General features: G+C 46.1%; 2 protein-coding genes across 7 annotated transcripts in view; both read right to left on the bottom strand.

Moving 5' to 3' along the window:
• Window positions 1–5,982, bottom strand: part of rnf130 (ring finger protein 130) — a 234,810-nt gene extending 228,828 nt beyond the window's left edge. For 3 of the 6 annotated variants that reach the window (XM_073067069.1, XM_073067070.1, XM_073067071.1), the window contains exon 1: window positions 5,239–5,980. In XM_073067069.1, the coding sequence (XP_072923170.1) occupies window positions 5,239–5,755 (517 nt within the window). In that variant the 5' untranslated portion in view covers window positions 5,756–5,980. Of the gene's footprint in view, window positions 1–5,238 lie in introns of all 6 variants that reach the window. The other 3 variants (XR_012101564.1, XM_073067066.1, XM_073067067.1) reach the window with 3 other exon arrangements.
• Window positions 5,983–12,504: 6,522 nt separating this feature from the next.
• The window catches only part of flt4 (fms related receptor tyrosine kinase 4), a 281,525-nt gene continuing 267,328 nt past the window's right edge, over window positions 12,505–26,701 (bottom strand). The window contains exons 28-30 of the mRNA XM_073067065.1: window positions 23,129–23,249; window positions 21,999–22,084; window positions 12,505–20,843 (exon numbers count right to left, since the gene is read on the bottom strand). Of these exons, the coding sequence (XP_072923166.1) occupies window positions 20,654–20,843; window positions 21,999–22,084; window positions 23,129–23,249 (397 nt within the window). The 3' untranslated portion in view covers window positions 12,505–20,653. The remainder of the gene's footprint in view (window positions 20,844–21,998; window positions 22,085–23,128; window positions 23,250–26,701) is intronic.

The raw sequence follows: 26,701 nt of genomic DNA, 5'->3' as shown, positions 1-26,701 counted from the left end.
CTCCACCTTTTCTTTCTTCCATGGCCTTCTGTCCTCTCCTAACAGATACCCACTTCTCTAGCCCTGTATCTCTTTTGCCAATCAACTTCACAGCTCTTTACTTTACCAACCCCCTTTCCTGATTTCATCTATCACCTTACGCTTCTTCTTCCCCTCCCCTCCCCTTACCTTCTAACTCTGACTCCTCATCTTTTTGCTCCAGTCCAGATGAAGGGTCTTGGCTGAAATGTCAACCGTACTCTTTTCCATAAATGCCTGGCCTGCTGAGTTCCTCCAGCATTTTGTATATGTTGCTTGGATATCCAACATCTGTAGATTTTCTTTTTTGGTATGGAGGGGAGGGTTGATAATTTTGCATGGGAGGAGGGAGAAAGGCTTTGAGGTTCTAATGTTTTCTGTCATTCATTCTTTGTTTTTTCCTGTTTCATGGATGTCTGTGAAGAGTAAGGATTTCAAGTTGTATACTGTACACATGCTCGCTTATTAAATTAAACTATTGTAGGGTTTGGCAAGAACACATGGGATATTGTTAATAAGTCTGATCTCCATATCTAAAATAGAGACGACAGTAAAACTGACCAGATGAGTTCAGGCAGAATCAGTGGAGAGGGGCCAAGACCTTCATCAGGATTGGAAAGAAAGACAGCAGAGATCAGAATTCCTGCTTCTGAATTTGAATCTGGCTTCTTCCTCCTTCCTTTCCAGTACTGATGAGGGGTCTCAGCCCAAAACATCAACTGTTTCTTCCTCTCTATACATTGTGATCATTGGTATTAGTAATATTATTAGTAGTTAGTATTGGAGATACGAAGGGCTGAATACTCTAATTCTGCTTGTATTGCTTATGGCTTATTTACAAGGATCCCAAAGAAGATTGGAATGGTTGGAGGTAGAGGCAGAGACTCTCAGAACATGTAGAGGAGCAATTGAATCATTAAGCAGAGAATGCTTCAGGCTGGGAAATTGAATTGGCAACTTTATAGTAAGCATAAATATGGTGAACCTAAGGGGCTATTTCTTGCTGTATGGTTAAAAATCTATGGTACATCATACACACAAGATGAGATTTAAGCACGTTAGGCCTTAATTCTCCAGATTTCTGGAGAACCAAAGACAAACTCCATCGAAATGTAAAAAATTCTTGGAGGGAGACATTACAGTAGATGAGAGAAAATTGTTTCCCCAACTGAGGGCTTTGTCACCAGAGGTCAGAGTCTTGAAATAAGAAGTAGGCCATCTAGGATTAACATTAAGAAGTTCAGAGGTGGATTCTTCTCCGAGGATCATTGCCTTGTGATGGCAAGGCTTGTGAATTCCTGAAATTCTGAATGCGTTGCCATCAGGAGGTGAGCTCCTGGTAATGATCACCCATGGTGTTTGGGTCAAGAGGGAGGTTCCAGATAAAGAGCAATCCAACCAAGACCTCAATAGTGGAACTAACAGAAGATGGTCACAACAGCAGTGAAGATGGAGGAAGGCTGCAGCAGTGAAGGATCCCCAGGTGTCAAAGACCTTCTGGCGGATGCCTGTACATCAGCTTTCTCTAAACATAGTCACATACAGGCACTCTTCATCGAAAGAATCACCCCTTGGGAAAACATCATACTTAACTTGAGTGATCGCACTACTCATGGATTTTTATTAGAATTGTGATGGATTAATGTCCAGGATAGGAGAGGCAATCTATGGGCACCATGGTAGCATAACAGTTAGCGCAATGCTAATACAGCTCAGGACATCAGAGTTCAGAGTTCAATTCTGTTGCTGGCTGTAAGGAGCTCGTACTGTTTGAACATGGGTGGGTTCCTCCCACATTCCAAACACATCCTGGTTAATAGGTCTTTGTAAATTGTTTTCTGACTAGACTAGAGTTAAATCGGTGGGTTGCTGGGTGGTGAGGCTTGTTGGGCTGGAAGGGCCTGTTCCACATTGTATCTCTAAATAACACAAATAGCATTTCAGTAGAGGATCAGCTATGATCTTGTTGACAGGTAAAGGAGCACAGGGGGCTAAATGACTCACTCCTGTTTCAATTTCTTATGTTAGTTATAGTGAGAGAGCATGGAAGTAGGCTCTTCAGCCCACTAAGTCGACACTGCCCAGCAATACCCATCTTTACATGAATCTGATCCATTTATCCTCTCCACATTCTCACCCATACTCTCCACACTGCCACTCACTAACAAATTCGGCCCAAACGATAGTGGCCAATTAACCCACAACCCACACACCTTTGACTGAGGGAGAAGGGTGGCGCAGGGGTGTGGTTCTACTGGCTGCACCTGTGTGCCACCCTAAGCAGCTGCACAAAAACATGTCATACAAGTCTTCCTTATTACCATTAAGCGCTGCAAGTAATTTGGTTATCTGATTGTCTTTTTCTAAAATGTATTTATTTATTTAGTGATACAGTATGGAGTATGCCCTTCTGCCTTTCAAGCTACGCAGCCCCAACAACCCCACAGCCCCGATTAATCCTAACCTAATCACGGGACAATTTACAATGACCAATTAACCTACCCAGTGCATCTTTGGATTGTGGGAGGAAATTGGAGCACCGAGAGAAAACCCATGCATTCCACGGAGAGGCCTTACAGAACACTGTCAAAATTGAGCTCTAGAACACACTGAGCTGTAATAGCATCGTGCTAACTGCTACACTGCTGTGGTGCGCAAGTCTTTGGAACCTTCAATCTACCGGCAGAACAAACAAGGCCACCTTTTACCATATAGACAATTCCATGAACATGGCATCACTATTTATGCTCTCTTCTTTACATATATTATACATAAATATACAATTACATTAATATATGCATTTGTATGCAAAGGGACCAAAGCATCGTTGAGGGTCTCTACCACCATCCCACAAGTTCTTTGACCCACTACCATCAGAAAGGAGGTACAGGAGCATCAGGACTAGTACTGCCAGACTGAGTAACAGTTTCTTCCCTCAGGCTGTGAGACTGATGAATACCCGGTCACCACCTAGGTCTCATCACTCGGACAGCGAGCTGTTCACTGTTTACCTGTGCTATGCACTGCATGCATTTTGAAATATATTTTATTAACTTATTTTATGTTTTTAATGTTTTGTGGGTGTACTGTGTTCCAGTTGGGTTGTATACATGTACAATCAAATGTCAATAACTCAATACATGTTATTGTAATTTGTAGTACAATTTATGTTTTGCATTGTACTGTTGCCATAAAACAACAAATTTCACATTCATGATAATAAACCTGATTCTGATGCAGCACAGACTGATCATAGTAATCCAACCTCTCAATTAAACTCCAGACTAAGAAAATACAAGTGGAAAGGCCATTAGGGAACCAGACCCAAATTCCCCCTGCTCTCAGACTCCAAAATAATTTGCAGTATTTATTGGAAAAGAGACTTTTAGAAAGCAAAATATGTAGTTAATTTTAAGATACAGACATACTGCACACTTAGAGGTGAATGCCAGCAGTCTGGAAGGACTTGCGCCTTCTCCAACAGATGGGCTCAATATTGTACTGTTACTTATTGTGCCAGTGAATCTACTAACCGTGGGCAAACCAAACTGACAGTAAACCTTGCAGCTGAAACAAGTAAATAACCATAATGTCAACGATCCTTTTGCAAAACTACACACTTCAATAGCACAGCTGTACAGTCACCCATTGCTACAAAGTGCTTTCATCTTTGCAATATTCGGTAATTTAACACAAAAATTGCTAAACGCAAAGTGAAATCTTGCGCAAGCTAACCATTACTTAATTTATTTCAATTTTTCAATCTGCTGGTGTTCTGCTTATAACTGTTGGAATTTTCATTTTAAGTTTCTCTATTTAAAAGAGCAACTAATATTCCTGTGGCATTTAAAATTGAAAACAAGTTACCCAATGAATATAGAAAACAGCTAACCTTAAAGGCCCTTGTTGGTTACCAAATGACTACAAGAGTTATTTTGTAGCTAATATTAGGAGTTTCACAATGATCTATATGAATTTACTGTATGTTTCTTTGCAATCGTAATGATATGGGCTACGTGGTGTGCCTTCGGTAATGTAATTTGCACTTTGGTCCTGGAGGAACATTGTATCATTTGGCTATATTCATGTATGATTGAATGATAATTAAACTTGAACTTGGGCATTAAGGAAAAATTGCATAAATGTCACTTTTATCCAAACAACATGGAGCAAATTTGGTTTGGAAAACTACACACATTAAAAGAAATGGCACAAGAAATGCAGAATTAGACAAAATCATAAGCAGCTGGTACACATGGCCAGTTTATTGTGCAGTGGAAAAGCAATGAGGAGACTGACATGAGATGTAAGGAATGATCTCTGTCTAAAATGTTGACTTATTTTTTGTTATTCATTTCAACCTATTTTTAAAAAAATTTCCATATTTGAAACATCTCAAATGTTATGAAGAATAATCTCATAGTTTATGTTGTGATGCGAAACATTTCTAAATGTAGTGGACAGTCCCTTCACTTGACATTTTAAATTCCCAGGGATTAATCATCCTATTTTTCCCTTGCTAGTTTACAAGTTCATCTTTCACAGGGCCTCCAGTGCCTTAACCTCACCTCAAATAGATTCATAAAGCATTACAGCACAGAGACAGCCCCCTTCGGCCCATCTAGACAATGCCAAACTGTTGGATATTCTTCCAGCTTGTTTCCAGATCACTCACTAGTGTGGACTCAAGAACCTCCTGGTAATGTTCACCCAACGCCTCCATTTATTTCATCTATTTAGAGATATAGCTTGGACCAGGCCCTTATGACCCATCGATTTAACCCTCATCTATCACAGGTACAATTTGCTATGACCAATTAATTGGTACGTCTTTGGACTGCGGGAGGAAACCGGAGATCCCAAAGAAAACCCGGTTCTTGATGCTCCACTCCTCCCCACAGCACTCTCCACCACTTCACACACCATGGTCTACCATGAACCCCTCCTAGCAGCGTGTTCCACCATTTCACGCAGTTCACAAGCTACACCCTCCATTAATAACCCTTCCCACCCCCTCCCCCAACACACACACGCCTCCTTCTCTACCAATGCTCCCCTGGCCATTTCCATCTCCTAATCCCCATTTCTGTGCGATCTTCCCCACACACAATCAACAGAATGTCCCTCCTCCATCAGTTCGTCACCGTCTCATTGTCACAGCGTGGTCCACCCTGCTCCCAAGCCCACCACTCCAGGCCCGGCCCCCGGGTCTCCGCTCACCTTTGTGTGCCATGGTGACGAGGTTCTCTTCGCTCGAGTTGTTGTAGATGACCACGGCGGTGGCCTTGTGCGCCGCCGCCCGCAGGATCTTCTCCTTGAAGGTGCAGTTTCCGCGGCGGAGCAGCGCGATCCAGCGCCGGGTGTTGGGCGGCACGACGAAGCGAGTGTGCGGCTCGCAGCCCTGGCGATCGCGGGCCGGGGCGAGCACCATGCCGCCCGGCACGTCCTCCTTGGGCGAGTCGCGTCCGTAGCGGCCGCCGTCAGCTCGGCCCAGCACCGGCTGCAGCTGCCCGCTCTCCGGCTCCACGTACGACACGTTCACCGCCGCCTCCACCGGCTCCTCCACGTTCATCTGCTCCGAGATCACGGCGGCCGCCTGGCCCGCCAGCAGCAGCAGCAAGTAGGCGGCCGAGAAGGCGACGGGCGGCGTCGGCACCCGCCTCATCAAGTAGGCGGCGGTCGGTGGCGGCACCCGCCTCATCAAGTAGGCGGCGGTCGGTGGCGGCACCCGCCTCATCTTCGCTTCAAGGGTTAATAGGGTTTTCCCCTTCCCCTAGTTTGGTCGTTGCCGCTCCCCCGGATTGAAACCGGACCCACTTCACTTCAACTTTCCCATTTCCCGCGACCCGCACCGACTGCTCGCCCTCCCGTGCCCGCCGCGTGTCCGTTAAAAACATCCACCTCGCAGCGTTTGACAGCTGAACCCAGGCGGGCGGGCGGGCCGGCCGGCCGAGCATGCGCAGCACCTATTCTTCACCCGCACCCCCGCCCTGGCATGTGCGCGGCGACGGCAACACACACGCGCAGTCCAGTCACCTGCACGGCACCGTGAAACAAGGCGACGACTGCGCATGCGAAGTGAGTGACCGAAGGAGAGACTGGTCTCCCCCTCTCTTTCTCGCTGTAAACGTTGCAGCGGTTTGTATTGAACTAGAAACTACATTTATTGCCGCACTTCTAATGCCATGCTTGGTCCCCAACATAAACCAATCAGATTCTGCAGTTGCTGGAAATCCCAAGCAGCACACAATGCTGAAAGAACTCAGCAAGTCAGGGAACATCTATAGAGAGCAATAAACAGTCAACGATACGACCTGAGGAAGGGTCTCAGGTTTATTGACTTGTTTATGCCCCTCCATATATGTTGTTTGACCTGCTGAGTTCCCCCAGCATTTTGTGTGTATTATTGAATTTGTCATTGGCTCAAGTGACTCCAGATGATGGGTAAATTAGGTTTCAGTTTCTTATTGTCACATGTAATGAGATACAACGGAAAGCTCTTCTTCCATACTGTTTATACAGATCAGATCATTACACAGTGCATTAAGGAATAACAAGGGAAAATAATAACAGAATGCAGAATAAAGTGTTACAGGTACAGTGAAAGTGCAGTACAGGCAGACAATAAGGTGCAAGGTCATAACGAAGTAGATTGTGAGGTCTTATCGTACTAGGGAAATATTCAGTAGTCTTAGAATGGGATAGAAGCTGTCCTTGAGCCTGGGTGTAGGTGCTTTCAGGATTTTATATCTTCAGATCTTGGAGTAGGTTAAAGGATCGTCACAACATCATGAGCTGAAAGGCCTGTTGTACTGTGTTTTGATGTTTGATGTTCTGACGGATGGGAGGGCGGGGAAGAGAATGTCCGGGGTGGGTGGGGTCTGAGGAAGTGCTGTACTGACTGAGCAGCAGTTCTGAGGGAGTGCTGTGCTGTAGAAGGGGTAGTACTGAGATGGGTGTTTTGGGGGTCTATCTCACCTCTCGAAAGAACATAAAACATAGCAACACACACAAAATGCTGGCGGAACGCAGCAGGCCAGGCAGCATCTATAGGAACGATAAAACATATGGTTGCTCTAGGGCCTGGTCTCCTCCTTATGTAGCATCTCCCTCTGGTGGTAGCCGGTGCAACAGCAGAGCCCATGACGATATCACAGATAACAGGAACAGACACACCACCACTCAATGCCCCCATGTGGGGGAAAGGAATTGTCAACGTTTCGTGCCTCAAATATTGGTTCCTTTGCCCAGGTTCGTGTCTTTTACAAAGCAGTTGTCAGAAACACGATAAAATCTGCAGATGCTGATATCACACAGAAACACACTTGGAGAAATACAGCAGGTCAGGCAGCATCCGTGGGGAAAAAAGTAAACAGTCGACGTTTCGGACTTAGACCCTTCTTCAAGACTGGGACGGAAGGGCCGAGATGCCGGAATTAAAAGTTGGGGGAGGGGAAAGAAGATAGCCGGAAGGTGATCGGCGGAGGCAAGTGGGTGGGAAAGGTCATGGGCTGAAAAGGAAAGAATCTGATAAGAGAGGAGAATGAACCATAGGAGAACGGGAAGCAGGAGTGAACTCGAGGAATGTAATAGGCAAGTGAGAAGAAGGAAAAGGTCAGTGTGGGGAATAGAAGAAGATGGGAGGTGGGTGTTGTTCACTGGAAGGAGAAATTAGAATCAGAATCAGGTTTATTATCACCGGCATGTGACGTGAAATTTGTTAACTTAGCAGCAGCAGTTCAATGTAATACATAATCTAACAGAGAAAAAACAATAAATAAAATAAAAATAATAATAAACGAGTAAATCAATTACGTATATTTAATAGATTTTAAAAACGCGCAAAAACAGAAATACTGTATACTGTACTAAAAAAAAAGTGAGGTAGTGTCAAAAGATTCAATGTCCATCTAGGAATCGGATGGCAGAGGGGAAGAAGCTGTTCCTGAGTTGCTGAGTGTGTGCCTGTACCTCCTACCTGATGGTAACAGTGAGAAAAGGGCATGCCCTGGGTGCTGGAGGTCCTTAATAATGGACGCTGTCTTTCTGAGACACCACTCCCCAAAGATGTCCTGGGTACTTTGTAGGCTAGTGCCCAAGATGGAGCTGACTAGATTTACAACCTTCTGCAACTTCTTTCGGTCCTGTGCAGTAGCCCCTCCATACCAGACAGCAATGTAGCCTGTCAGAATGCTCTCCGCGGTATAACTCTAGAAGTTTTTGAGTGTATTTGTTGACATGCCAAATCTCTTCAAACTCCTAATGAAGTATAGCCACTCTCTTGCCTTCTTTATAACTACATTGATATGTTGGCACCAGGTTAGATCCTCAGAGATCTTGAAACCTGGGAACTTGACACTGCCCACTGTCTCCGCTTCTGATCCCTCTATGAGGATTGGTATGAGTTCCTTTGTCTTACCCTGCCTGAAGTCCACAATCAGCTCTTTCGTCTTACTGATGTTGAGTGCCAGGTTGTTGCTGTGATACCACTCCACTAGTTGGCATATCTCACTCCTGTATGTCCTCTCGTCACCAGGTTGTATCGTCAGCAAATTTATAGATGACAATTGAGCTATGCCATAGAGTAGAGCAGTGGGCTAAGCTCACACCCCTGAGGTGCACACACCAGTGTTGATCGTCAGTGAGGAGAATATGTTATCAGAAATCTGCAGATTGTGGTCTTCTGGTTAGGAAGTTGAGGGAATCGATATTCATACCGTCAGATTAGGGGATACCTGGACAGAATATAAGGGTTGCTACTCCACCCTGAGGGTGACCTCATCTTACCACAAGTGTCAGTGAGCCATGGATTGACACGTCGGAACAGGAATGGGAATTAAAATGTTTGGCCACCAGGAAGTCCCCCTTTTGGTGGATGGAGTGGAGGGGCTCAGCAAAGCGGTCCTCCAACTTATGACAGATCTCACCAGCGTAGAGGAGGCTGCATTGGACACAATAAGCAGATCCGCGGGTGAAGTGTAAGGATTGTTTGGTGCCCTGAGTGGAGGTGAGGGAGGCAATAAATGGGTGGATGTAGCACTTAGGTCACTGGCAGGGATCAGTGCCTGGAGGAAGATTAGTGGGGATGAACAAATGGACAAGGGAATTGTGGAGGTAGTGATCCCTCACTGAAAGCGGAGGAAGAAAGGTAAAGATATGTTTAGTGGTAGGGTCTCTTTGGAGATGGTGGAAGTTGCGGAGGATAATGTGTTGGATGCGGAGGCAGAACCTGGTTCCTACCTGCTTCAAAAAGGCAACAATTATACCAGTGCCCAAGAAGAGTTGTGAGCTGCCTTAATGACTATCACCCATCAGCAGTCATATCTATGGTGATGAAATGCTTTAAGAGGTTGGTCATGGCTAGAATGAACTCCTTCCTCAGCAAGGACCTGGACCCACTGCAACTTGCTTAATGCCACAATAGGTCAATGGCAGACGCAATCTCAATGGTTTTTCACGTGGCCTTAGACCACCTGGACTATACAAACACCTATGTCAGGATGCTGTTAGTTGACTGTAGCTCAATGTTTAACATCATCATTCCCACAATCCTGATTGAGAAGTTACTGGACCTGGGACTAGGTACCTCCCTCTGCAATTGGATCCTTGACTTCCTAAACGGAACTTTGCAATTTTCTGTGGTCATGAGCCGTGATATGTCTGAACAGGATGCATATGGGACATTGTACATGGGACATTACCACACAGTACAGGCTCTTCAGCAACCATGTTGTGCCAACCCTTTAAACCACTCTAAGATTAATCTAACCCTTCCCTCCCACAACATAGCCCTCCAGTTTTCTATTATCCATGTGCCTATCTAAGAGTGTTTTAAATGGTCCTAATGTATCTACCCAATGTGGAGGTGGGTGGTGGAATCTGGGGGAAGTTGATGGCATAAAGATAAAGCACAGTGAAATGTATTGTTTGCGTCAATGACCGACACACACCGAGGATGTGCTGGGGGAATTCCGCAAGTGTCACCTCACTTCCCACAACCCACTAACCCAAACCAGTATGTCTTTGGAACAAAGCACCGAGCACCCAGAGGAAACTTATGCGGGCATGGGGAGAATATACAGACTCCTTACAGACAGCAGCGGCAATTGAAATATTGCCATGCCACCTATTGTGCATTGGGCGGGAGGTGGAAGCAGTGGGTTTAAGGTAAATGGGTCATGGTTGATAAGGATCTGTCAGGCAACATGTTCTTTAATTGTTTTTCAACCAGTCCGAGCAATTGATGTGCTTTGAGGTATCTGTTGGTTTACAATGATAAAAAGTGTACCTATGAGCTGTATCAACGTGATACAGTTAACAAGGAGCATTGTCCCAGGAAAACAGCATCCATTAGGACGAAAGTACAGGAGCCTCAGGACTCACACCACCAGGTTCAGGAACAGTTATTACCCCTCAGCCATCAGGCTCTTGAACCAGAGGGGATAACTTCACTCACACCATCAATGAACTGTTCCCACAACCTATGGATTCATTTTCAAGTACTCTACAACTCATGTTCTCCACATTATTTATTTATTTATTTATTTATTATATTTGCAGATTGTCTTCTTTTGCACCGATTGTTTGTTAGTCTTTTTGTATAGTTTTTCATTGATTCTATTGCATTTCCTTGTTCTACTGTGAATTCCTGCAAAAAAAATGGAGGCCAGGGAGTGACACACTTAGTGCGATGCTATTACAGGTCGGGGCATCGGAGTTTGGTGTTTAATTCTGGCATCATCTGTAAGGTGTTTGTATGTTCTCCCTGGAGAATATTTGGGTTTCCTCCCATAATCCAAAGGCATAACAGATAGGTTAATTGGTGGCTGCAAATTGTTAAGTGATTAGGTTAGGGTTATAAATGGGGGTAGTCGGCCGTTGCTGGGACAGTGTGGTTTGAAGGGCTGCAAAGGCCTATTCTGTGCTGTATCTCTAAATAAAATTTTAAAAAGTGAACCTCAGGGTTGTTTATAGTGACATATATGTATTTTGATAATAAATTTACTTTGAATTTTGTAGGGTTGTTCTAGAAGTATCTGTTTAATGAATTTTATTTAAATCTCTTGTTATGTGAGAGAACAGACCATGAACAACAGTCATCCACTCCCTTCTCTAGATCAAAAGTTCAGAAAATAGAGACCCACTCATCGATTTTCAGCTTGCGTTACCGTATGATGTTGCAATCAATAACAGAATGTGTGCTGTTCTTTGGAGAGGCCTTCACAATGAACTGTAAGTAAAGATTGAAGAAAACCTTGTTATTCACTTCATTAAGCAGATATCGATTGGAGATGACCATTTGAAAGACATAGTAAATCTTCCAAGAAAATGACACAGTAACAAATACCAATTTGAGAAATGTAAAATAATTAATAGATGAGGTAACTTACCATCCACACAGCTGAAGCGACACCAATATTCATCAGAGAGATGATCAATACAGAGTAAACATGAGGAATTTGAGATGTGACAATATATCATGACAATCCTATTTCCATTCCCCCATCGATTCTCCTCCCACAGCCCACACACACTCTCCCCCTCACTGACTCTCCCTACCCACCAATTCCCCTCCCACAGGCCATAGACACTCTCCCCATCACTGATTCTTCCCACCCACTGAATCCCCTCCCACAGGCCACACACACACTCCCCTCACTGACTCTTCCCACCCACTGAATCCCCTCCCACAGGCCACACACACACTCCCCTCACTGACTCTCCCCACCCACTGAATCCCCTCCCACAGGCCACACACACACTCCCCTCACTGACTCTCCCCACCCACAGGCCATAGACACTCTCCCCATCACTGACTCTCCCCACCGAATCCCCTCCCACAGGCCATAGACACTCTCCCCATCACTGACTCTCCCCACCCACTGAATCCCCTCCCACAGGCCATAGACACTCTCCCCATCACTGATTCTTCCCACCCACCAAAACCCTTCTCACAGCCAATAGACACTCTCCCCCGTCACCGACTTTCCCCAGCTCCAAATCTCCTCCCAGCATTCCTGTTCATGTAGAAACTGCCTCCAGCTTAAGCACAGAACAGTACAGGCCCTTCAGCCCAAAATATTGTTACAACATTTTAACCTACTCTAAGACCAATCTAACCCTTTCCTCCCATATAGCCCTCCACTTTTCCATCACCCATGTGCCTATCTAAGATACTTAAGTGTCCCTAATGTATCTGCCTCTCCCATCACCCCTGTTCCACTCTGTGTAAAAAACCCACCTCCCTACAAACACCTTAAAATTATGCCGCCTCTTATTAGCCATTTCCACCCTGGGAAAAAGTCTCTGGCTGTGGACTTGATCTATACCTCTTATCATCTTGTATACCTCTATCAAGAGATATGGCATCTTGGCTCTAAGATCATTCAGAACAATCAGACAGAGATGTAAGAGGTAATACAGGAATGCAGAGCTTTTAATTTCTCCCTGCAGGAATTAAATGAGGGGAGCTATTTCCTTAGAGCGTTGCAATCCAAAGTTGTGTTTTATTTGTGTTATACATGCCTCGGAAATATTCCGTATCCTGTTGCCCACAATATGCTATGTACAATATACATCAGACATACAGAGAATGTTTATTATGTTGCATATCGTTAAATGTAGATAAAAACTTAGTGTAGTTTTAGCAATTCCTTCTATAAGTGAGATATTGTCCCCTCCCACCCCACATACAATGATCTGTGATTATTTAATCCCCATTATTATTAATGGAACTGTAAACAATTGCCAACAGCTATTCTCAAACACAATAAATGTGCGTGGCTTCACACCACGTAACATGTTGAGGATGGAGGTAACATACACAGCTCTGCTGCAGTGACTTCAGACAAGGCATCAGTGGGTCCAGCCGCTGGCTTCTCCCAACTAACAGCTCCTCTGGTTTAAGAGAGTGAGGGTGGAGTAGCACCTCAGTTTGGCCAGGACAGAGTGTTGGGGGTACATGTTTCTGAATTGAAGAAGAATAGTCCCTCAGACTGAGGGGAGTGTGAAGGCAATTTGAATTTGGAGGGACCTAGGAAGGGGAAGATTTCCATGGGTAAGAAGTCCACGTCCCTGGGATGTCTATAAGAAAAATAGTACAGAAGCAGAATTAGTCCTTTCGGACCATTGGGTTTACTCTGCCATTCCATCATGGCTGATTTTTTTTTCCATGTCAGCCCCTTTCTCCTGCTTCACCATCCAGAACATGGCAAGTCTAGAGGTTGAAGCCTGAAGGGCAAAGGCTGAAGTTGGCAAGACAGGAGGTAGTCACCTCAAGGTCAAAGACCGAAGTTGGTGAGTCCAGACATAGACACCCAAAGCTCAAAGTCTAAAGATAGTCTTGTCTGTAGATTCACAGCCATTGGGTCAGGAAATTGGGACTGGAGGTAGGAAGCCTAGTGTTTGAGAATTGGGCCAAGGAATGGAGGCCCAGATATAGCCCATCCTAGGGTTAGAGGCCTTTCTGTTTGTGAGTGAGGGGATGGGTAAAGGACTTGTTTTGCTGTTGTTGTTGTTGTGTTGTTCTGTCAAACACTGTGGACACGCTTTGTTGGTGCTGGAATGTGTGGAGACTCTTGCGGGCTGCCCCCAGCACATCCATATGTTGCCATAAACACAGGAGATTCTGAAGATGCTGGAAATCCAGAGCAATGCACACAAAATGCTGGAGGAATTCAGCAGGTAGGGCAGCATCTATGGAAATGAATAAACAGTTGACCTTTCAGGCTGAGGTCCAACATGTCAGCTGTTTTCATGCCTGACCTTCTGAGTACATCCTTAGGTCATGTTGAGTGTTAATGCAAACAACACATTTCACTGTATGTTTTGATAAATAAATCTGAATGTGAATCTGGCATCAGGAATGACAGACGCTGGACATCCAGAGCAGGTGTGGTCTCAGGAGTTTGGAGAGGGGTATTAACGAGTGGGAGGGGCAAGATGGCGTCCACTGGATGTGTAAAGCTGGAGTTGGGCTTAGTACTTTGGTGAGGGGAAGGAGGGAAAAATATTGGTAAGGAGTTGTTGGGGGGCGGGGGGAGAGATGAGTCAAACTTTAGCTGTGGCTGTGAATGTTACCTCCATAGCCTCTTTACACCGTCACATCTTTACAAAATACAGAATACTCATTGAGAGCAGGCCCCTCCCAGGAAGGATTTCCAGTTTCTATGTGAGGCTGTATGATAGCAACCAAGAGATATCATTAAATAGGTCAGCAGCAACTCAACAGTCAAGACGGGCAAAAGGATCTGCTCAACTATTGGAAAGCCAGTCATTAAAACAATTGAGGTGCCCAAAAGTAGGAAGGTCTCAGTGGAACCCAGAGCAGTGAGTGGAGAGTGAAGTGAAAGATAAACACAGGAGAATCTGCAGATGCTGGAAAGCCATGCAACACACACAAAATGCTGGAGGAACTCAGCAGGCCAGGCACCATCTATGGAGAGGAATAAAGAGTTGACATTTTGGGTCAAGACCCTTCAGGGAAGGTTAAGCCCTGACTGACACCAAAACACCACTCACTCTGGGAGATCTGGGCAAAGGTGGGATGAATGGAGCTTAGGGGATAGGCATTTTGGGATAATTTGGGAGTTAAAAGTGTTGGGATGGGGAGTTTGATTTTCTTGGAGCATTGACATGGGACAGTATTTTGGACAACAGTGTCATGGATTACAGGGTCATTGAGTCACACAGAACAGAAACGGGCCCTTCAGCCCAGTCCCATCTGTCTGTGTTTGGCCCATAGCACGCTACACTTCTTCTGTCCATGTACAGTACATTCCTAGACAGCTTTTAAACATTGCTAATATGTTCACTTCAACCACTTTTCTGGAAGCTCATACCAAGTACACACCACCCTTTGTGTGAAGAAGCTGCCCCTGATATCCTTTTAAATCTTTCACCCTCTGATGCTAAACCCCTTTGGCTTCAGCATGCTCATCCCTCCCCACCTTCAAGGATCTCCTTGAAGGCCACTTTCTCCCCAGCCAGCATCTTGTCCCTTGGCCTAGTGGCTCCACCAACTGAGTGTAACATTGCTGTGGACTGGCTTGGTTCCCTTCACCGAGCTAGAAGTGGTGTTGGTTCATAACAGTGAATAATTTGTGATATCTCAGAGTATCACATACCTCCACAGTGCAGACACCTGCCTGGTCAATGACAACACAATCAACTTCAAAGTGTTACAGTCACTCAATCTTAGTCAGTAGCATTTCTCAGAATCTAAAAAGCCATCAAAAGCTGAAAATACAGATTGTAAAAAAAAAAGTGCCAGAAATGTAGTATCCCCTTGAGGGTCAATCTGCCCACTGTGCCTGAGAGGAGTCCTGATCCGAGTCCCTCAGGGTGGGAAGGCAGGGCAGAGGCAGAAAGTGAAGGCAGGTCACTTGCTGAGTGTCTCTGATCACGGCCTCAACAGAGGTTCCGTGTGGTGATATTTAAAGTGGAGGTTGATAGGATCTTGATTAGTAAGGATGTCAAACATTATGGGAACAAGGCAGAATGGTGTTGAGAGGGATAATAAATCAGCCATGATGAAATGGTGGAAGAGACTTGATGGGCTGAATGGTCTAATTCTGCTCCTATTTCTTATGGTCTTATTTATGAACTACCACTATGCTTCCAAATTACTGCCTGGGTCTAATGTTCCAGTATATCCAGATCTCTTACGGTCACCTACCTACTGTAAAGATATAAATAAGACTGAAAGTGTGCAGTGGAAGTTTACAAGGATGCCAGGACTTGAGAACCTGAGTTACAGGGAAAAGTTGAATAGGTTAAGCTTTATTCCCTAGAGCATATATGTCAAACTCAAGGCCGGCGGGCCAAATCCGGCCCGCGGTGGAATTATCTTATGGCCCGCGAGATAATAACTAATTACTATTAAAGTGGCCCCAGTAATCGAAGCGCCTATGGCGTATGATATGGCTAATGCTGAGTTTATTCAGGTACCAGGTTTTCAGGGTTTTTAGTGTTTATTCGGCAGTCTTCTTCATAAGAAACGGAATTTGTAAAGTGAAACATTTTGTAGTTATAGCAGAGACTGAGACACATGACAGCAGGCTGAAAAAACAGAGGCAACGAAAGCTGCGTTCGCACGCGTCCGACTGATCCGGCCCGCATGAAGCTGCATTTTGCTCAATCTGGCCCGTGACCTAAAATGAGTTTGACACCCCTGCCCTAGAGCGTAGGAGAATGAGGAGAAATTTGACAGAGGCATACAAAATTATGAGGAGTATAAATAGGGTAAATGCAAGCAGGCTGTATTGGGTGAGGTGGCAGGTGATAGGGTGGGACCACTGAGGTTAGGTAAGATTACAACTAGAGGTCATGCATTAAGGGTGAAAAGTGAAATATTTAAGGGGAACTTGAGGGGGATGTCTTCACTCAGAGAGTGGTGAGCGTGTGGAAGAGCTGCCAGAGGAAGTGGAGAATGTGGGTTTGATTTCAACATTTAAGAGATGTTTTGATAGGTAAATGGATGGGAGAGTATGTAGGGCTATGGTGTGGGTGCGAATCAATGGAACTAGGCAGAACAGCAGTTCTGCATGGGTAAGATGGGCTGAAGGGCCTGGTTTTGTGCTGTAGTGCTCTATAACTCTAGGTCACTGGGCAACACAGATCCAAGGAGTGAGGTAGAATGGGGAATTATGAAAGAGTTAGTGGAGAAGACAGCAATATTTCCAAACAGATCTGACCTCTAGAGTGCTTCAGAAAGGAAACCCCTTCAACCTTCTCAGAGGGTATGTGACATATGTATTGTAAGTGCACTGTGGTCTGGTAGAATATTTTGTTTGGTTGTATATGTGTACAGTCAGACAGATGCCAATAAACTTGATCTGGAAGCTTAAAGGGAGGGGAGCTGATCAGTATTGAGGTAGGATGGACATTCCTGGTCAAGCCATGATCTCTTCAATATATAGAGAGGTAGTTACACCCAAGGTGCAGGACACAGGATACTGGGTGACAGCCAGGAAGGGGAAAGGGGTTAAGGAGCCTGTGCAAGAGTACCCCTGTGGCCACCCCCCTCAACAACAGGTATACCATTTTGGATAATATTGGGGTGAGGGAAGGGGTGGAGGCCTAGAAGAGGAAAGTCACAGTGGTCAGGTCTCTGGCACTGAGCCTGCCCCTGTGACTCAGAAGGAAAGCGGGAAGAAGAGGCACTCTATGCTGATAGGGGATTTGTTAGTTAGGGGAACTAACTAGAAGTCATGGTTCGTGTAGGTACCAATGACAGGATAGGACAAATGGCAAGGTTTTGCATAGGGAGTTCAGGAAAATAGGTGCGAAGTTAAATGGAAGGACCTCCAGGGTTGTGATCTCAGGATCGCTACCCGAGCTAGTGAGGCCAGAACTAGGAAGATTATACAGTTTAATACATGGCTAAGGAGCTGGTGTAGGAGGGACAGCATAAGATTTTTGGATCATTGGGCTCTCTTCCTGGAAAGGTGGGATCTGTACAGAAGGGACGGTTGCACCTGAACTGGAGGACTAAAATCCTAGCGGGAAGGTTTGTTAATGCAGGACAGCAAGGTTTAAACTAAGAGTTGCAGGGGAATGGGAACCAGAGTAAGGAGCAAGGAGTAAGGGTGTGGCCTACAAATTAGTAAGGGAAATAGAAAATGCATGCCAAAAGGGCAATGTTAGCCATGGTGGACTTCAATATGCAGGTAGATTGGAAAAATCATGTTGGTGTTGGATTGCAGGAGGGAGAATTTGTAGAATGCCTACAAGATGGCCTTTTAGAGCAGCTCGTGGTTGAGATCACAGGAGGATCAGCTATTCTGGATTGGATGCTGCACAATGAACCAGAATTGTTTATTGAGCTTAAGGTAAAATGACCCTAAGGGGCAAGTGATCATAATTTGATCAAATTCAGCCTGAAATTTGAGAGGAGAAGCTAAAGTTAGATGTATCAGTATTACAGAGGGAATTACAGAGGTTCAAGAGAGGAGTTGGCCAGAAATGATTGGAAAAAAACACTGGCAGGTATGACAGCAGAGCAGCAATGGCTGGAATTTCTGGCAGCAATTCGGAAGGCACAGGATATATATGTTCCACAGAGAAAGAAGTTTTCTAAAGGAAAGATGACTTCAAGAGAAGTCAAAGCCAACAAAAAAGCCAAAGAGAGGGCATACAATAGAGCTAAAATTAGTGAACAGTTAGAGGATTAGAAAGTTTTAAAAAACCAACAGAAGGCAATTAAATAAGACATTAGGACGGCAAAGATTGAATACCAAAGTAAACTACCCAATATACCCAAAAGAAGGGAGAGAGGCAGAAGAAAGGAAACTATAGGCCAGTTAGTCTGACTTCTGTGGTTGGGAAGATGATGTAGTCGATTATTAAGGATGAGAACTCAGGGTACTTGGAGACTTCTGATAAAATAGGCATTATCAGCATGGTGTCCTCAAGAAATAAGAAGCAGAACAGACAAAGGAGAATTAGTTGATGTTGCGTACTTGGACTTCAAGAAGGCCTTTAACACATGAGGCTGCTTAACAAGCTAGAAGCCATGGTATCACAGGAAAGATTCTAGCATGGATAAAGCAGTGGCCGATTGGCAGGAGGCAATAGTGAGAATAAAGGGAGCCTTTTCTGACTGGCTGCCAGTGACTAGTGGTGTTCCACAGGGTTCTATGTTGGGATTGATTCTTTTTACGTTATATATCAATGATTTGGATGACAGAATTGATGGCTTTGTTGCAAAGTTTGCAGACAATATGAAGATAGGTGGAGGGGCAGGTAGTTTTGAGTAGTAGACAGACTACAGAAGGATTTAGACAGATTAGGAGAATTTGCAAAGAAATGGCAGATGGAATACAGTGTTAGGAAGTGTATGGTTATGCACTTTGGTAGAAGAAATGAAACGGTCGACTATTTTCTAAATGGAGAGAAGAGCAGAGGTGCAAAGGGACTTGGGAATCCTTATGCAGGATTCCCTAAAGGTTAATTTGAGGGTTGAGTCTGTGATGAGGAAGGCAAATGCAATGTTAGCATTCATTTCAAGAGGACTAGGATATTAAAGCAAGGATATAACGTTGAGACTTCATAAAGTTCTGGTGAGGTCTCAGTTGGAGTATAGTGAGCAGGTTTGGGCCCATTATCTTAGAAAAGATGTGCTTACATTGGATAGTGTTCAAAGGAGGTTCACGAAAATGATTCCAGGATAGAATGGCTTGTCATATGAAGAACATTTCATGGCTCTGGGCCTGTATTCACTAGAATTCAGAAGAATGAGGGATGATCTCATTGAAACCTATCGAATGGTGAAAGGCCTTGATAGAGAAAATGAGGAGAGGATCTTTCCTATGGTGGGAGAGTCTAAGACCAAAGGACACAACCTCAGAATATAGGGGCGTTCTTTTAGAATGGAGATGAGGAGGAATTTCTTTTGCCAGAGAGTTCTGAATCTGTGAAGGCCAAGTTTTTACAAATATTTAAGGCAGAGGTTGACAGATTCTTGATTTATCAGGGCACGAAGGGATATGGGGAGAAGGGAGGAGATTGGGGCCGAGAGGAAAATTGAATCAGTCATGATGAAATGGTGGAGATGATGTGATGGGCCAAATGGCCTAATTCTGCTCCTATAACGAACAATCGCACTCCTCATCCCAGAATGGAGGACCACCTAGAAGGAACTCCAACAGTTCAAAGTTTAAAACTTCTTAAAAACTCCTATGATCTGAGTTTAAGAATACTGGTACTATGAAAAAATATAAACCAAAACAAAAGCAAAAGGGATTCAGCAGATGCTGAAACTCCTGAGCATCACACCACAAAATGCTGAAGGAACTCAGCAAGGCAGGCAGCATCTACAGAGATAAATAAGCAGTCAACATGTTGGGATGAGACCCTTCACTGGGGCTGGAAAAGAAGTTTGGAAGAAGCCAGACAAAGAAGGTGGGGGCAAGCATGACCACAGGAGTGACTTCCCTCATCCCTGGGAACTCTCCCCATCCCTTTCCTCTCCGAACTATGATACCTTTCGGCAGAGGGTCATAAACAAAACCGAAAACACAAGTGATTTCTGCACATACTGGAAAGCCAGAGCACGACACCACAAACAGCTGGGAGAACGCAGAAGGGTAGGCAGCATCTATGGACAGTCGTTTTTCTGGCTGTCAGGTCTGGAATGCAAGGGGGCAGAACCTAGAATAAGAAGGTGGGGAAGGGGAAGGAGTACAAGCTGGCAGGTGATAGGGTGAGACCAGGTGAGCGGGAAAGTGGGTGGGTGGTTGAGGGAATGAAGAGAGAAGCTGGGAGGGGATAGGTGGAAGAGGTAAAAGGCTGAAAAAGAAGGAATCAGATAGGAGAGGAGAGTGGACAATGGGAGAAATGGAAGGAGAAAAGAAGGACTTTTTGCTTGAGAGTTACTGACTAACTTGTTGTTTGGGGAAGCGAATATTTGTCAGCAGAGATTATAGTCCAGTTACAGATACCAGCCGATGGAATAATTGGAACAGTATCCGGGTGGTTTGCAGAGTTCAGAACCTTAGAAGATACTGGAATTCCATTCTGCAGTTGCCATGGCGAGTGTCCGCGACCAATTCAGAGGCAGAGTGCTGAGAGCGAGCAGGGAATCCTCTGAGTGCTGAGACAGGTTCCTGCGGTGAACACCCGTGGCAGACGAGTCCTAGAAGGGGGAACTGGTGTCCAGAACAACAGGTTCCAGGGACAGGTCCCCCCGAATGTCGCACTCCCATCCCACCTGTGACAGGTGCCCACAGTCACTGCCGTGAATGGTCGGCCCCCCAACTCCAGAATACCAGACTGATCCACATCGACACCGGTCAGGTTGTCTGCACACTCGATTCGAGGCTTTACTGTTGAGAGAGAAGAGGGGAAACAGGAGTTAGCAGCAAGGAAGTTGGAAACGAGACAGAAGCTCTGTTTAGATATGGAGACAATTAACACAGAGCATAGAGCAGGCTTAAGTTAAATTCCTGGACTGCCCCTTCCCTAAGTGTGTGGTGGAACAGTGTAGAGGAAGCTTCACTGTGTCCGACCCCAGGTGTGCATTATGGGACAGTATGCAGGGAGCTTCACTCTGTGTCTGACCCTGTTGGTATATGAATAGGTGTTGCTGAAAGACCTTCACTCTGTGTCTGATCCTGGGAGTGTGTGTTGGGACGGTGCAAAGGGAGCTTCACTCTGTGTCTGACCCCGGGAGTGTATGACGGGATGGTGTGGAGGGAGCTTCATTCTGTGTCTGTCCCCGGGAGTGTGTGACGGGATGGTGTGGAGGGAGCTTCATTCTGTGTCTGTCCCCGGGAGTGTGTGACGGGATGGTGTGGAGGGAGCTTCATTCTGTGTCTGTCCCCGGGAGTGTGTGATGGGACGGTGTGGAGGGAGCTTCATTCTGTGTCTGTCCCCGGGAGTGTGTGAGGGGACGGTGTGGAGGGAGCTTCATTCTGTGTCTGACCCCGGGAGTGTGTGATGGGATGGTATGGAGGGAGATTCATTCTGTGTCTGACCCCGGGAGTGTGTGGTGAGATGGTGTGGAGGGAGCTTCAATGTCTGACCCCGGGAGTGTGTGATGGGACGGTGTGGAGGGAGCTTCACTCTGTGTCTGACCCCGGGAGTGTGGAGGGAGCTTCACTCTGTGTCTGACCCCGGGAGTGTGTGATGGGACAGTGTGGAATGAGCTTCACTCTGTGTCTGACCCCAGGAGAGTGTGACAGGTCGGTGTGGAGGGAGCTTCACTCTGTGTCTGACCCCGGGAGAGTGTGACAGGTCAGTGTGGAGGGAACTTCACTCTGTGTCTGACACTGGGTGTGTGTGATAGGACATGTTACAGGGATCTTTATGACGTATGATCTGCCCTGACCCCCTGAATTCTGTAATTGGAACTGTTCTGTTTGTCTGGAGTGTGCATTTCTTAATTTCATCAGCAGCTGAATGAGGAGGACTGACATTTTATGAAGTAACTAACCACTACAGTAGCAGCTGTTGTCTCCGAGAGATTAGACCCCTCTCACCTGAAGACTACCTGATGCTGGTGTGAGCCCTGCAACTTCTCCAGTTCCTCAGGTGCCAGCACCATCCCACTGTCCGTCTGGTTGTCCTGAAGGGAAGACCAGCACAGATTAGAAATCGATAAGGAAGTTAGATTGCAAAAATAACCCTAGGGACGGCAAACACTTTCCAAATCATAGAATCAACAGTGTTAATGGATGAAAACAGGAATTTAGCCCAACAATTTCTCTGGAATATTCATCATGTCCCACGATTCACCATGTTATTCACGATGGGTTGGTAAATTTCAATGTCACGAGTTCATGACTATTTTTGATGGGAAGAGAGTAAAGCACTGGTTGAGATTTTACTGCTAATGTATAGGGTAATTCATTTAATGGCTTTCTGTAGAAGCAGTGTGTTCTGCTGGTAGCGTTTGAGTTACCATTAAAAATAAGGGATTGTGATGTTCAGCTGAGGAATGTTGAGTTAGCCAATTAGGATGATGAAATTGGCTAAAGATCCTCGAGAAAACTGCACAGAGAGGTTTTGTGATGGACATTGGGGTGGGTTGAGGTCTTTTTGGAGGGAGATGGAGAGAGAAGAAGCATGAGAGAACTGGCTGTGGGACTTGATCCAACTGGAATGTGTGATTCAATGGAGGCCAAGATGGGAAATTCTACCGGTGATCGGTGAATAGGAGTTGGCGATGTGAGTAAAACGGACCCATCCAGCTTTTGGAAGATCTGTACTCCAAACTTGTGCACATTTGACTGTTTTAGTTATAACAGGACCTTTTTGGCTTTTTTTCTTTCTTCTTTAGTAACGGTTTGGTTAAGCTGATATTCATAAATATACTTTCTTTATAATTGTATACATTGACATGATCGTTATTTCTTGCCGACAGCTAATTGAATGGTGGCAGTATTTACAACATTCGCACAATCAGGGTTCAGATGGTCAAGACATCCCAACTTCCCAGTTTTGTGGGACCCATTTCATAATATCCATAAATGTATGGAGTTTGAAAAAGATTATATCCTCAGCTGAGTTCAGTGGCTGTTAGCGAGGGGCTAATGAGCCACCTTTCCAGAGACACACAGCAAAAAGGGGTTTCATGTTTATCTGGACATGGAAGATAAGGATTACTTACACTTTGCATGGGGTTCCCAGCCTCCTCCATTGCGATATCTTCAAATGTTTTCACCCTTGTTGCAAACCTCATCCGATTCCCCTCATTTACAAGACTCGGCAAAGATACACAGTTATAATATCTAAGAAGAAATAAGTTCCATTCAGACAGAGACAGACATTGATGATCAAAGCCCACATCCCAACACCAACCCAACACAACCCACATTCCAACACCAACCCAGAACAACCCATATCCCAACACCAACCCAATACAACCCACATCCCATCACCAACCCAACACAGCCCACGTCCCAACACCAACCCAACACAACCCACATCCGAACACCAACCCAACACAACCCAATACAGTCCACATCCCAACACCAACCCAATACAGCCCACATTCCATCACCAACCCAACACAACCCACATCCCATCACCAACCTAACACAGCCCACGTCCCAACACCAACCCAACACAACCCACATCCCATCACCAACCCAATACAACCCACATCCCATCACCAACCCAACACAACCCACATCCCAACACCAACCGAATACAGCCCACATCCCATCACCAACCCAATACAACCCACATCCCATCACCAACCCAACACAACCCACATTCCAACACCAACCGAATACAGCCCACATCCCAACACCATCCCAACACAACCCACATCCCAACAGCAAACCCAACACAACCCACATCCCAACACCAACCCAATACAGCCCACATCCCATCACCAACCCAACACAACCCACATCCCATCACCAACCCAACACAACCCACATCCCAACACCAACCGAATACAGCCCACATCCCATCACCAATCCAATACAACCCACATCCCATCACCAACCCAACACAACCCACATCCCAACACCAACCGAATACAGCCCACATCCCAACACCATCCCAACACAACCCACATCCCAACACCATCCCAACAAAACCCACATCCCAACAGCAAACCCAACACAACCCACATCCCTACACCAACCCACACCCCAACAGCAAACCCAACACAACCCACATCCCAACACCAACCCAATACAGTCCACATCCCAACACCAACCCAATACAGCCCACATCCCATCACCAACCCAACACAACCCACATCCCATCACCAACCCAACACAGCCCACGTCCCAACACCAACCCAACACAACCCACATCCCAACACCAACCCAACACAACCCACATCCCAACACCAACCCAACACAACCCACATCCCTACACCAACCCACATCCCAACAGAAAACCCAACACAACACACATCCCAACACCATCCCAACAAAACCCACATCCCTACACCAACCCACATCCCAACAGCAAACCCAACACAACCCACATCCCATCACCAACCCAATACAACCCACATCCCATCACCAACCCAACACAACCCACATCCCAACACCAACCCAACACAGCCCACGTCCCATCACCAACCCACATCCCAACAGCAAACCCAACACAACCCACATCCCATCACCAACCCAACACAACCCACATCCCATCACCAACCCAACACAGCCCATGTCCCAACACCAACCCAACACAGCCCACATCCCAACACCATCCCACATCCCAACAGCAAACCCAACACAACCCACATCCCAACAGCAAACCCAACACAACCCACATCCCAATACAACCCACATCCCATCACCAACCCAACAAAACCCACATCCCAACACCAACCGAATATAGCCCACATCCCAACACCATCCCAACACAACCCACATCCCAACACCATCCCACATCCCAACAGCAAACCCAACACAACCCACATCCCTACACCAACCCACATCCCAACAGCAAACCCAACACAACCCACATCCCATCACCAACCCAACACAACCCACATCCCATCACCAACCCAACACAACCCACATCCCATCACCAACCCAACACAATCCACATCCCATCACCAACCCAACACAGCCCACGTCCCAACACCAACCCAACACAACCCACATCCCATCACCAACCCAATACAACCCACATCCCATCATTAACCCAACACAACCCACATCCCATCACCAACCCAACACAACCCACATCCCAACAGCAAACCCAACACAACCCACATCCCAACACCATCCCAACAAAACCCACATCCCATCACCAACCCAATACAACCCACATCCCAACAGCAAACCCAACACAAGCCACATCCCAACACCATCCCAACAAAACCCCCATCCCTACACCAACCCACATCCCAACAGCAAACCCAACACAACCCACATCCCAACACCATCCCAATACAACCCACATCCCAATACCAACCCAACACAGTCCACGTCCCAATACCAACCCAACTTAGCCCACGTCCCATCACCAACCCAACGCAGCCCACGTCCCATCACCAACCCAACACAAACCACATCCCAACACAAACCCAACACAACCCACATCCCAACACCAACCCAACACAGCCCACGTCCCATCACCAACCCAACACAGCCCACATCCCATCACCAACCCAACACAACCCACGTCCCTACACCAACCCACATCCCAACACCAACCCAAAACAACCCACATCCCAATACCAACCCAACACAGTCCACGTCCCAATACCAACCCAACACAACCCACGTCCCAACACCAACCCACATCCCAAAACCATCCCAACACAACCCTCAATACAGCCCACATCCCAATACCAACAAAACACAACCCACATCCCAACACCAACCCAACACAGTCCATATCCCAATACCAACCCAACACAACACACATCCCAACACCAACCCACATCACAACACAACCCACATCCCAACACCAACTCAGCACAACCCACATCCCAACACCAACCCAACACAGCCCACATCCTAATACCAACAAAACACAACCCACATCCCAACACCAACCCACATCCCAACAGCAACCCAACACAATCAATATCCCAACATCAAGCCAACACAACCCACATCCCAACACCAACCCAACACAACCCACATCCCAACACCAAGCCAACACAGCCCACATCCGAACACCAACCCAACACAACCCACATCCCAACACCAACCCAACACAACCCACATCCCAACACCAAGCCAACACAGCCCACATCCGAACACCAACCCAGCACAACCCATATCCCAACACCAACCCACATCCCAACACCAACCCAACACAGTCCATATCCCAATACCAACCCATCACAACACACATCCCAACACCAACCCACATCACAACAGAACCCACATCCCAACAGCAACCCAACACAATCCACATCCCAACACCAAGCCAACACAGCCCACATCCGAACACCAACTCAACACAACCCATATCCCAACACCAACCCAACACAGCCCACATCCCAACACCAACCCAACACAACCCACATCCCAACATCAACCCACATCTGAACACCAACCTAACACAACACACATCCCAACACCACCCCAACACAGCCCACATCCCAATACCAACAAAACACAACCCACATCCCAACAGCAACCCAACACAATCAACATCCCAACATCAAGCCAACACAACCCACATCCCAACACCAACCCAGCACAACCCACATCCCAACACCAACCCAACACAACCCACATCCCAACACCAAGCC

Source organism: Hemitrygon akajei, chromosome 15 (genome assembly GCF_048418815.1).
Source record: "Hemitrygon akajei chromosome 15, sHemAka1.3, whole genome shotgun sequence".
Classification (NCBI taxonomy): domain Eukaryota; kingdom Metazoa; phylum Chordata; class Chondrichthyes; order Myliobatiformes; family Dasyatidae; genus Hemitrygon; species Hemitrygon akajei.
The sequence above is the reverse complement of the archived record's forward strand: the minus strand, read 5'-3'. Positions and strand labels throughout refer to the sequence as shown.